Here is an 11841-nt window from a genome sequence, read left to right as displayed (position 1 = left end):
GCTCTTTATTGAACGCTTTTTAATAGAAATTTAAATTTAAATTTGTTTTGGTTTTTATGTGATAATTTCCAGAATATCATATTTTATCGTTTTGTGATAAAATACAATACGAATGAGTCAAAAATTGATCAAAGTTGTTAATGTCACGTTTGATTGATAATCCCACCACGACATTTAACTTGATTATAACAATGCAACCAAATGCATTCCAATATAAAAACTTTAATAATATTTCATATATATGTATGAAGATAGAACAATATGTATATGTAAATGGTGCAGAAACCCATCAAAAACATATAATTACTTAAGCCTAAAACTGGCTGCCTCGTGTCCAGCATTGACCACCAGAGTTTCCGGAGTTGTGGGTGCACCCAGACGCACCCACTCCCGCGGTAGTCCTGCATCCTGGCGGGCTGAATCCAGGGCCTGTCGCAGGGCGAAAACCACACTCACTGCCAAGCAGCAGGGTGGTTCTCCAGTGGCCTTCGACCGCATGAATCCTGCTCCAGAGGGATTGGGTTTCTGAATCAGCTCAATGCGAAAATCAATGGGAATGTCCTTGGCACCCGGCGGCTTGTAGTTCCAGGTGCGGTTGGTGAGCAGGCGACCTGTTTCCCGATCGTACACCAGCTGCTCACTCATCCAGTAGCCCAGGCACATGACAAAGGCACCCTCAATCTGACCAATGTCTATCCAGGGACTCAGGCTCTCTCCGGCATCCTCCAGGATATCCACGCGTTTGATCTGACTGTTTCCAGTTAGCACATCCAACTCTATTTCGGTTAGAGCCAGTCCGTAGATATGATAGTTCTGCATATCGCCCTCCTTGTAGTGATCAGAAGCAATCAGGTTGATCGATTTGCCATAGGCAGCTCCAACTGTCTCAATCCAACTGGCGTCCTTCTTCTTCACCGGCTCCAAACGACTGTTCAAGGTCTCACAGGCCTTTCGAACTGCATAGCAGAGACTTTCGCTGCCCACTGCTCCTCCGGTGACCATCGAATTGGCTCCATTGATGGTGTCGGAGGACTCCACCTTGATGAAGCTCAAATCGATGCCCAGGGTGTAGGCAGCCACCTGTGCCACCTTAGTATTCATACCTATAAGAAAATCAATATGTTATCAATAAATAATATCTTAAGTGGGCTGTTTACTCACCCTGTCCCATTTCAATGCCTCCGTGGGTAACCACAACAGTGCCATCCACATGATAGATGGCCACTGTAGCCGGGTACTGGCCGAAATAGAAAATGGGATAGTCCATCACCGCCAATCCGAGACCTCGCTTCGTCCAGCGATTCTTGGCATTATGCGACTCAATTTCTTTTTTTCTCTGGGCGTATTCCCTAGACTCAAGGAACTCGGGAAGCAACTCGGATATCTTATTACCCGCCGCAATGTTTGCAAGACGAACTTCAGCCGGATCTTTCTGAACTTCGAAGGCAACGTGCTCGATGATGTTCTCAATCATGGCAATTCCCTCCACAGATCCCGGAGCACGACACCAAGTGGAACTGGGCGCATCTGTTAGCACCGCATTTCCGTTGTTTTTAAAGTTATCTCCGTTCAAATCATAACAATTTACGGCCGTGAAGGTCGAATGACCCTCAATGGGGCTTTCATTGGGGCTCCAGCCAGCGTCCTCATAAAAATCATTCGTCAAGCCCACAATCTTGCCATTATCCTTAATGTGACACTTGTAGTCGGAGCGACAAGCCCACCGCTTTCCATTGCAATCCATCATGGACTCCAGGGATTGGACAAAGCGAACGGGACGACTTAGCTTGTATGCAGCCAGTGAAGCTGCACAGGCCACCTGGTTACCTCGGGTGATCTTTGATCCATAGCCGCCTCCCAATCTACGAACCTGAACATAATAAATAAGGAATTAGTTTCAGGCGATGATAATTCAGATATTACACATACCTGTAACTGAACATCCTTGGCCTTCACCTGCAGCATATGGGCAATCACAGACTGGGTGTGATCCATCCACTGAGTGGCCGAAAAGATCTTGAGACCATCCTCAAAGGGAATGGCCACTGTTGTCTGGGGCTCCATGGTAAAGTGATACTGCAGACCCATCTGGAAGATGCCCCTCACTTCCTTGTCCGGCTGGTCCGAGAACTTGATCTTCTTGGAGGTCGACTTCGATGCTGGAACTATGCGAGAGGAATCCGGAGTTGCATATGCGAATACATCTCCTAGGCTCGGCTGCAGCTTGAAGTCGGAGCTGGGATTGCTGTAGCTGATCCTGACCAGCTTCGAGGCTCTCTGTGCCTGGTCAGCAGTTAAAGCAACGATTACACCAGCTGGCTGCTCTGAGTGGCGCACCAATCCCGAGCAGAAGATCTCCTCCACCTCGAAACCAAAACTGGGCTCACAGAAGGTGTTAGTGCCGGAAATGTCTTTGGCACTGTAAAAGGCGATCACTCCAGGTTCCTTGAGGGCTTCGGAGGCGTCGATTGAATCAATGGTGGCTCCCACTTTGGTGGCGCCCACGAAGGCGCAGTGCAGCGTATTAGAAGTGGTCAAGACATCGTTCATGTAGGTGGCCTCTCCGGAGCACTGTATCATGCCCTCGACTTTTTCCACCGCTTGGGTGACGGGATAGTTCTTCTTCTGGGTCTGGAAAACTTGCAATCCAGAGGAGAGAGGCCGCTGCAGGATCTGCCCTCCACTTCGGAATTTCTCGCCAACCTCAGCTACGGGTGCGTGCTTTAGAAGGAACTTGTAGAGCAGTCCGCATGCCAACTTGGAACGGTAAGCGGGGCTGGCATCCGGCAGCACTTCATCAGGCTTAATCAGATCCTCCAGTTTTGTGAATGTCTGCTCCACCAGACTGGATTCGTAGGGATTCTGTCCCACCAGCAGTTTCTCAATAGCTGAGGCATGGATAAAGTCTGGACGGATTCCACCGAAGCAAATTCGAGCAGACTTCACCTTGTTGTCGGCTTCCAATTCTAGGAGAAAAGCTGCGTTGACATAAGCATGGGCATTTTGGGCACGGGGCATGATCTGCGGATGTTTAAGTAGTATTTAAGATGATGTATTCAAAAGTTTGGATAAGTATTATACCTTATAGGAGTCATATATGTATTTGTCCTTCGGGTAGGCAGGAAGAACAAAGGTTTTGAGCACCAGCTTCCTATCATTCGAGCCTAGATATTCAGAGAGTGACATTTCCTTTTCATCAGCAGCGTTTTTCACAGCTACCACTCTAACATTCAGGGCCTCAAAGGAGATGAAGATATCCGAAGGAAACTCGGGATTTTGTTTTTTGATCGAAACATTGCCAGCCAAGGTTCCAGACTGTAACAATACGAAAATAAATGTATAACTCAAACTAATCAAAACAAATCTACTTACGTTTCGCACTGGTACATTGGCAATCAAATCAATGTGGTTCCACAGAACCTCCAAGTACTCAAATCCTGGCTGCTTCGAAGTAGTACGAATGATTTCCATGGTCTGGGTGAGACTGAGATTAGCTCCCAGCTTCAATTTCTGTCCCTCAGAGCTGTGCTGATGCAGTTCCTCCACTCCGTGCACATCGATGAAGTGCTTGATATCCGTCGACCTTCGGTAAACCCCATGAGCCGTGTTGCCAGCCACCAGCATGAACTCCTCCGAATCCTTCACCTTGTCCAGGGCCTCGAACAGTTCGCTTAGACTCTTGGGCCAGTGCCACTGAACACCATCTTCGTAGACCAAAGTGGACGGAAGGCAGCTGCCACTGCAGGCTTGTCCGGTCTTTGGGCAGTTCCGGGGCTTTAGATCCTCAATGTCCCCGCACTCGGCGGGAATCGCAATATTGCTGTCCACCGCAAAGGACTTCATGGCATCCAGAATGGGACGATATCCAGTGCAACGGCAGATATTCCCACCAAAGGAGTTCTCAACCTCCGCCATGCTGACCTTGCCTTTGTTCTGCTCCATCAACCCATACATGTTCATCACGAATCCCGGCGAGCAGTAGCCGCACTGGGTGCCATTCATCTTGGCCAGTCGCTTCTGAATAGGATTGTAGCCGGTACGCTGATTGCCCAATCCCTCGGCGGTCACGATCTCCAGCTGGGCGCAAGTATTCAGCAGAGTGAGGCACTAAGGAGATGTAATTCATTAGCGATCGTTTGAGTAAGTTGCACGGAATGTGCTCCAACCGAATTGACTGCCCAGCTGCGCTTTCCATCGCGCACCACGCAGATGCAGGCGCCACATCCTCCCTCCTGGCACATGAATTTAGTGGCCGTGAGTTGGGCATGCTCGCGGATAAAGGTGTTCAGGGTGATATCCGGCGGAAGGTTGGTTAGATTCACTGCGGAGTACAACGAGTGGTGGAGGAGAGATGAAGCATATATACGAATGTGTTTAATTAATTAAAAAAACCTGAATGTGAGCTTGTGAAAAAACATCTAACAATGGGCCTCAAATTTGCACTCTTATTTGTTAACCAGCTGTATGTACGAATGTGTATACATATGTAATTCCGATTAAAGTTATTCGAGTTCCAAAGCCACTTGATTTCGAGATCTGGCTAATTTAATGATACACCTGCTTTGAAGCTAGAGGCGTTGCAACGTTCAGAAGTAAACACCCTCATTAGACAAAATTCTAGTATTTAGGGTATCTATGTGTATATGTAGCTATATAGCTCACTGATAAGTTACGAGTACCAAGCACTCGATGGTGAAGTATTGCCGTGAACTGATTTTCTGGCCCATAATCGATAATCACCTGGATACATATGTAGCTCCATATGTATAACTCACCTGCATAGGGCAGCCCATTGATTGAGAATTTCGTAGCCATTCTGTTAGTTTTCCAGCAAAAACGGGGTAGCAAAAACTTAAATGTCAGCTGCTGAAGTGTTTTCTACAAGTAATTAAATTAGTTGCGACTTGGCCAGAGGCGGCTTTCCATTATTTTCCACTTGCTGCTCACTTTTTGCTCCGGTCGCTGCGAGTGTCGCTGTTCGACTGACTGAATTATCAAAACATTGGGGCTCGAGTAGGTTCCTCCGTTTTTAGATTGCGATTTTCTCGAATGCCGTAAACAAAAAGTTAGTTTCGACACACTCCGTGAGAGCCAACAACGATTTGAGCAGCCTGTCGAGCTCGACGATCGACGTTAATTGCAAATTGTGGACTGGTTGCTCCTCGACTCCAAGCCTCTATGAGCAAAAAATCCAAAAAAAAAACTGGTCCCGCCGAATTTTGCTTGTTGCTTCGCCACTCAATTCGTCGGCAAATTTTCGATGTTTGTAAAAATAGCTGTGAAAAGGGGGCATAGAATCGGCAGATGTACACTTTAGATACCCTTCCGCACTTTAAAGCTTCCAAATTAACATAAAGACTTTTAAAAAGTATTAATGTATTAATTGTACCTCACTTATTAGATGCAATTGCTAGGGTATTCAGTAGTTGCCAATGAAATATTTATACAAATACTGCTGAGTCACAAAATTACTCTATCAACAGAGAAAGCCTTTGTTTAAACTAAGATTGCATTTTAATTTCATATGCGAATGACTTGATACATACATATATGTATTAAATATTTTTCAAGGTATTGTATGACTTTTCGAAATGGGCAGACTCGCAAATATGCTTTAAATTCGTGACGCGCGTGAAAAGAACTGTAAATAACCGGCAAAGCGAATCACGTGTACACTAAAAATAAAAGAGAGTGCCGCGATAAACATAAAGAGAATGTGTTAACCGGCCGGCGAAAAAACATACCGTTTTTTCTCTCAGTTCGAAATTCGGAGCTTTCAAAACAAATAAATCATTTTGAAAGCTTCGCATATAAAAAAAACTTTTAACGATAAACTAGAATATCAAGCTTTGGATGACATAACACATTGAGAAAACCGTTTAGTTAAGCAAAATTAATAAATACTAATTAAAAAGGAACGAAAATGGGGTTAGAATTAATTAATTGGAAGTACATATATGATTTTTAATTGGATATAAAATGTATATTTTGGATTATAATATTATTGTATAAAATATATCATTTGCAATAGTTATACTCGCACTTGGATATATGAAATTGACATTATTTCAACTTGAATTCCGAAACTTGGTGACCGGCATTAAGTAGCAGAGTCTCTGGAGTTGTAGGTGCCCCCAAACGAAGCCACTCCCGAGGAAGTCCTGCATCCTGGCGCGCTGATTGCAGAGCCTGTTGAAGTGCGAAAATCACACTTACAGCCAAACAGCAAGGAGGCTCTCCGGTGGCTTTTGAGCCCATGAAACCCGAGCTACTCGGTCGTGGATTGTGGACCAGTTCCACGCGGAAATCAATGGGAATGTCCTTCGCACCCAAGGGCTTGTAGTTCCATGTGCGGTTGGTCAGCAGGCGACCATTGTCGCCCTCGTAGATGAGCAGTTCACTGAGCCAGTAGCCCAGGCCCATGACGAAGGCGCCCTCCACCTGGCCGACATCTATCCAGGGACTCAAGCTTTCGCCGGCGTCCTCTAGGATGTCCACCCGCCTGATCAGAATGTTGCCGGTCAGCACATCCATCTCCACCTCGGAAAGGGCCAGTCCCAGCACATGGTAGTTCTGCATGTCGCCGGTCTTGTAGTGATCCGAGGCTATGAGGTTGATTAACTGGGCATTGGCCGCCTCCACGGTCTCCACCCAAGTGGCCTTGGCCCTTTTCACTGGCTTCAATCGGGCATTGAGCGTTTCGCAGATCTTACTGACTGCATAGCAGACACTCTCGCTTCCGATGGCATAGCCAGTGACCATCGAATTGGCTCCATTGATGGTAGTTGAGGACTCCACCTTCACGTAGCTCAAATCGATTCCCAGGGTGTAGGCCGCCACTTGAGCTATCTTCGTATTCATACCTATAAATAATAAAAGGGGTAATTAGTACAAGTCCAATGAAAGACAGTCCCCTTACTCACCCTGACCCATTTCTATGCCCCCGTGGGTAACCACAACAGTGCCATCGACATGGTAAATAGTCACTGTTGCCGGAAACTGCCCAATGTAGATGACGGGGAAGTTCATCAAGGAGAGACCCAAGCCTCTTTTTTTCCATCGATTGTTGGCATTGAATTTCTCGATCTCCTTCTTCCGGGAGTAGTACTCCCTAGTCTTGAGGAACTCTGGAAGTACGGTTGCCATCTTACTCTTCTTACTAATGTTTGCAAGTCGCACTTCGGCTGGGTCTTTCTGGATTTCGAATGCCACGTGCTCGATGATGTTCTCCATCATAGCAATGCCCTCCACCGATCCAGGAGCCCGGCACCAAGTGGAACTGGGAGCATCCGTAAGCACAGCATGACCACTCAGCTTGAAGTTGCTATCGGTGAATTCATAGCAGTTGGCTGCTGTGAAAGTGGAGTGTCCTTGCACAGGACTCTCGTTAGTGTTCCAGCCAGCGTCCTCGTAGAAGTCGTTGGACAGCCCGACGATCCTGCCACTGGTCTTCACGTGACACTGATATTCGGAACGACAGGCCCACCTTTTTCCATTGCAATCCATCATGGACTCCAGCGATTGGACAAAGCGAACGGGACGATTCAGCTTATGGGCAGCCAAGGCGGCTGCACAGGCAACCTGGTTACCTCTGGATATTTTGCAGCCATATCCACCACCCAATCTGCGAACCTACAACGAAAGTACTTAAATAATACTAAACAAACTTAATTAAATTATTTGTGTTACCTCTAGTTGCACATCTTTGGCTTTCATCTGCAGGGTATGAGCAATCACAGATTGAGTCTGATCAATCCATTGGGTAGCCGAGAAGACCTTCAGTCCATCTTCAAAAGGAATAATAATAGTGGTCTGCGGTTCCATGGTAAAGTGATACTGCAGTCCCATCTCGAATATTCCCCTTACTTCCAAATCAGGTTTGTCAGAAAACTTAACTTCCTTAAGCTTTGATATAACCAAGGGTATAATGCGAGAAGTGTCTGGAGTTGCGGAGGAGAACACATCCTTCAAACTCGGCATCAACTTGAAGTCGGAACTGGGGCTGCTGTAGCTGATCTTGACCAGTTTTGTGGCCCTTTGAGCTTGGTCAGCAGTAAGAGCCACGATTACACCCACTGGTTGTTCGGAGTGGCGCACCGTTCCAGAGCAGAAGATCTCCTCCGCTTCGTAACCAAAACTGGGCTCACAGAAAGTATTCGTTCCGGGAATGTCCTTCGCAGTGTAGAAGGCCACCACTCCAGGATGTTGAAGAGCTTCCGAAGCATCGATTTGATCGATGGTGGCTCCCACTTTCGTGGCGCCCACAAAGGCGCAGTAAACGGAGTTGGAAGTGGTCAGCACATCGTTCATGTAGGTGGCCTCTCCGGAGCACTGGATCATGCCCTCCAGCTTCTGCACGACCTGTGTCACGGGGTAGGTCTGTTTATTGGTCTGGAAGAGCTGCAAGCCGGAGGAGAGTGGCCGCTGGAGCAGCTCACCGCCGCTCTTGAACTTTCCGCTGACCTCCGCATCGGGGGCGTGTTTCAAGAGGAACTTGTAGAGCAGTCCGCAGGCCAATTTGGAACGGTAGGCGGGACTGGCATCGGGTAGAACCTCATCCGGTTTGACCAGACCCTCCAGCTTGCTGAATGTTTGTTCCACCAAATTGGATTCGTAGGGACTGTGACCCACCATTAGCTGTTCAATATCTGTGACATGAATGAAGTCCGGTCGAATTCCACCAAAGCAAATACGGGCAGATTTCACCTTGGAGTTGCCATCCAATTCCAGAAGAAATCCTGCATTGACATAAGCATGGGCATTTTGTGCTCGTGGCATGATCTAAAGATAGGAGAATAATTATATAATATTAAGTTATTTAAGGTTTGTTTTGATTAGAGTTACCTTAAAAGAGTCGTAAATATACATATCCTTGGGGTAGCTTGGCAGAATAAAAGCCTTGAGCAGCATTTTTCTATCCGTATCACCCAAAAATTCCTCTAGAGTCATTTCTTTTTCATCATCAACGCCTTTCATGGCAACAACCTTGACATCCAAGGCTTCAAAGGATATAAATATATCGGATGGAAACTCGGGATGTTCCTTTTTGGTACAAATATTGCCTGCCAAAGTGCCCGACTGAAACATAAAATATTAAAATATTCTAATAACATATAAGTTTGCTTACATTTCGAACAGGAACATTGGCGACTAGGTCGATGTGGTGCCACAGGACCTCAAGATACTCAAATCCTGATTGCTTCGAAGTGCTTCGTATTATTTCCATTGTTTCGGTCAAGCTGAGACTAGCTCCCAATGTTAGTTTTTCCTTATCTGAACTATACTGATGCAAATCCTCCACTCCATTCACATCAATGAAATGCTTTATGTCGGGGGATCTCCTATAGACACCATGAGCCGTATTACCTCCAACCAGCATGAACTCTTCCGAATCCCCGACATTTTCTAGCGCCTCGAATATTTCCGACAGTGAGCTTGGCCAGTACCACTGGGATCCATCCTCGTAGATTAGTTTGGATTGTCGACATGCACCCTTGCAGGCATTTCCCGATCTTGGACAATTTCGAGCCTTCATGCTGAGATCCTCAATATCAACGCTCTCTTCGCAAACATCAATGGTGCTGTCCACCGCAAAGGACTTCATGGCATCCAGAATGGGACGATATCCAGTGCAGCGACAAATGTTTCCACCGAAGGAGTTCTCCACCTCCTCCATGGTCACTCTGCCGCCATGCTGCTCCATCAACCCATACATGTTCATCACGAATCCCGGCGAGCAGAAGCCGCACTGGGTGCCGTTCATCTTGGCCAGCCGCTTCTGAATGGGATGGTAGCCCGTTAGCTGGTTACCCAGTCCCTCGCACGTAATGATCTCCAGCTGGGCACAGGTATTCAACAGCTTGAGGCACTGAAAATCGAGGAGCAGAAGCAGGAGCAAAGTTAGAGCTGGAATGATCTGGCTGCCCTTCAACCCACCGAGTTCACTGTCCAGGTGATCTTCCCATCGCTCACTGCGCAAACACAGGCTCCACATCCTCCCTCCAGACACATGAACTTCGTGGCCGTCAGTTGGGCGTGCTCCCGGATGAAGGTGTTCAGAGTTATGTCCGGTGGAAGGTCGGTAAGGTTAACTGGCACAGATCGGGATTAATTGGTAAGTCGAGAGATACTCATTACACTTAAAGTATCCTATGCCTAGTGTCTTATCATACCTGTATAAGGTTGTCCATTTATGGTGAAGGTGGTCGACATTTGACTTTAATTTATATTTTAGTTATTGAATAAACTCTCAGTTTTGGTCGCTATAACCAGCTGCAGTTACGATCTCCTCTCAACTGGCACTTGCTGGCCTAAAACCTCCATTTATTGCATTTTATCATCTACGGACTAATTTAATATTTGCCTTTGTCAGCTTCTAAATAAAGAGTAATTTGCTAAAAAACGTTATAAATGGCATATTCCCGCTTTAGTGAATTCATTCATCTAAAATGTTGACATTTTTCGCCTTTGTTTGGCTGCAATTTCCATTATTTGATATACCGATTAGCAGAGGTAACTGATTCCATTAGAAATTCAATGCTTTGTGTTTAAAGGATTTAATTTGTGGCTGTATTCAAATGCAGTTTTTCATTTGCCAACTCATCATTAGTCATTTTATATCAGGCACTTTTTATCCCAAACAAGGCTTAATGTTTTTCGTTATTGGCTCCTTTATCGCCATTCGGATTTTGTATCTTGACGCGACTTAATTAATTAAATACATGTTCCCTCCTCGTTGTTTCTTTTATTAACCGTTTCCATAAAAAAACGGGGAAAATAAGCCGAATAAAACTGTCAACTCATTGGTAAATCATTTGTCAAAATATAAATCGATGTTTCCTTTTCGAGGAACGCTTGGACGACGGGTCAGCCACCAAAAAATGTTACATAATCATGCACAAAACATGCAGAACAAGATCCACTGCGCCGAGCCAACAACAAAGCAGCCGTTCCGCCTTGGCACCTTATCGATATTCAAGAATCGTTCTCCAAACACAAAATAATAATCAAAGCCGAACAGAAATGAGGGAAAAATGATGAGGAGGCCTTAAACAAGTAAAATTAAAATATGAATAACGCAATCTCTTCTCACATGTCTAAGCATTTTGGTAACTCCAATCAAAGGAATCGGACGAATCGGAGGCAACCCGCTGTCAAACAGGTAAGCAGAGGGTTAAGTTGGAGGAGTTCGGGGAAGGGGTTCATCTGGAAACCCCGACACTGACCCAGCCGCTCCTTGTTGTTGCCGTTGTTGTCGGGGGAGTGTCCATTGTTGTTTCTCCTTTTTTTTTGGAGCTGTCATGCATAATAAAATTCCAATATATTCGACCGTACGCCTTCGCCCTGTCTTCGTTCTCGATTGCGGATCCTTATCAAACAAGAAAAGTGAGGTGAGCACCTCCATCTGCCCCATCTCCGACTTCAGGCGCATTCGCATTCGAATCCAGAGCCCGGCCCAAAAGATGATGCGGAGAGAGACCTGGTCGCCAGTCGAGACATACCCACACCCTGGTCAAGTGTTGGGCTTTATTGGCCAACGGCCATTTGATGCTCAGCAGTGCGGCTCGGATGATGACACTGACCCACTGATAGTCGACCAGGCCAAAACCAGGGCCAGAACCCTGCCCACAAGCCCAGGCCAAGCCCAGGTCAGGAAGGCAAGGTGAGATGCCTCCCAGCTCATATCATAAATATGCCAGCTTGAAATGTTCACTCGCCTCGGGGCCTTGAGATTAGCCAAAGTTTCTGGGGAAACTTTTCACACAGAGATTGTGATAGTGAAAGAAAAAGTGAATAGATGAAGTCCAAACTTGTGGAACTTCATTCTGTCCATCATGCAAT

At 46.2% G+C, this 11841-nt stretch overlaps 2 protein-coding genes across 3 annotated transcripts; both read right to left on the bottom strand.

Moving 5' to 3' along the window:
- Positions 1 to 202: 202 nt before the first annotated feature.
- LOC6606231 (abscisic-aldehyde oxidase) lies at positions 203 to 5115 on the bottom strand. 2 transcript variants are annotated; one of them, XM_032720888.1, is made up of 8 exons: positions 4948 to 5115; positions 4776 to 4878; positions 4167 to 4321; positions 3373 to 4107; positions 3082 to 3315; positions 1930 to 3021; positions 1162 to 1870; positions 304 to 1103 (listed from the first exon to the last, which is right to left on the bottom strand). In XM_032720888.1, exons 2-8 carry the CDS (start codon positions 4813 to 4815, stop codon positions 304 to 306), a joined length of 3765 nt encoding a protein of 1254 aa, XP_032576779.1. In that variant the 5' UTR covers positions 4816 to 4878; positions 4948 to 5115. The 2 variants fall into 2 exon arrangements, with proteins under 2 accessions (XP_002031039.1, XP_032576779.1); XM_002031003.2 differs by lacking the exon at positions 4948 to 5115 and having other exon boundaries at positions 203 to 1103; positions 4776 to 4815.
- An 843-nt stretch (positions 5116 to 5958) lies between these two features.
- On the bottom strand, positions 5959 to 10290 carry LOC6606230 (xanthine dehydrogenase). Its single transcript, XM_002031002.2, has 7 exons — positions 10173 to 10290; positions 9937 to 10091; positions 9128 to 9868; positions 8845 to 9078; positions 7690 to 8781; positions 6924 to 7632; positions 5959 to 6863 (listed from the first exon to the last, which is right to left on the bottom strand). Exons 1-7 carry the CDS (start codon positions 10210 to 10212, stop codon positions 6064 to 6066), a joined length of 3771 nt encoding a protein of 1256 aa, XP_002031038.1. The 5' UTR covers positions 10213 to 10290; the 3' UTR covers positions 5959 to 6063.
- Positions 10291 to 11841: the final 1551 nt, after the last annotated feature.

This window comes from Drosophila sechellia, chromosome 3R (assembly GCF_004382195.2).
Source record: "Drosophila sechellia strain sech25 chromosome 3R, ASM438219v1, whole genome shotgun sequence".
In the NCBI taxonomy this organism is placed as follows: domain Eukaryota; kingdom Metazoa; phylum Arthropoda; class Insecta; order Diptera; family Drosophilidae; genus Drosophila; species Drosophila sechellia.
This window is presented reverse-complemented; position numbering and strand designations above follow the sequence as displayed.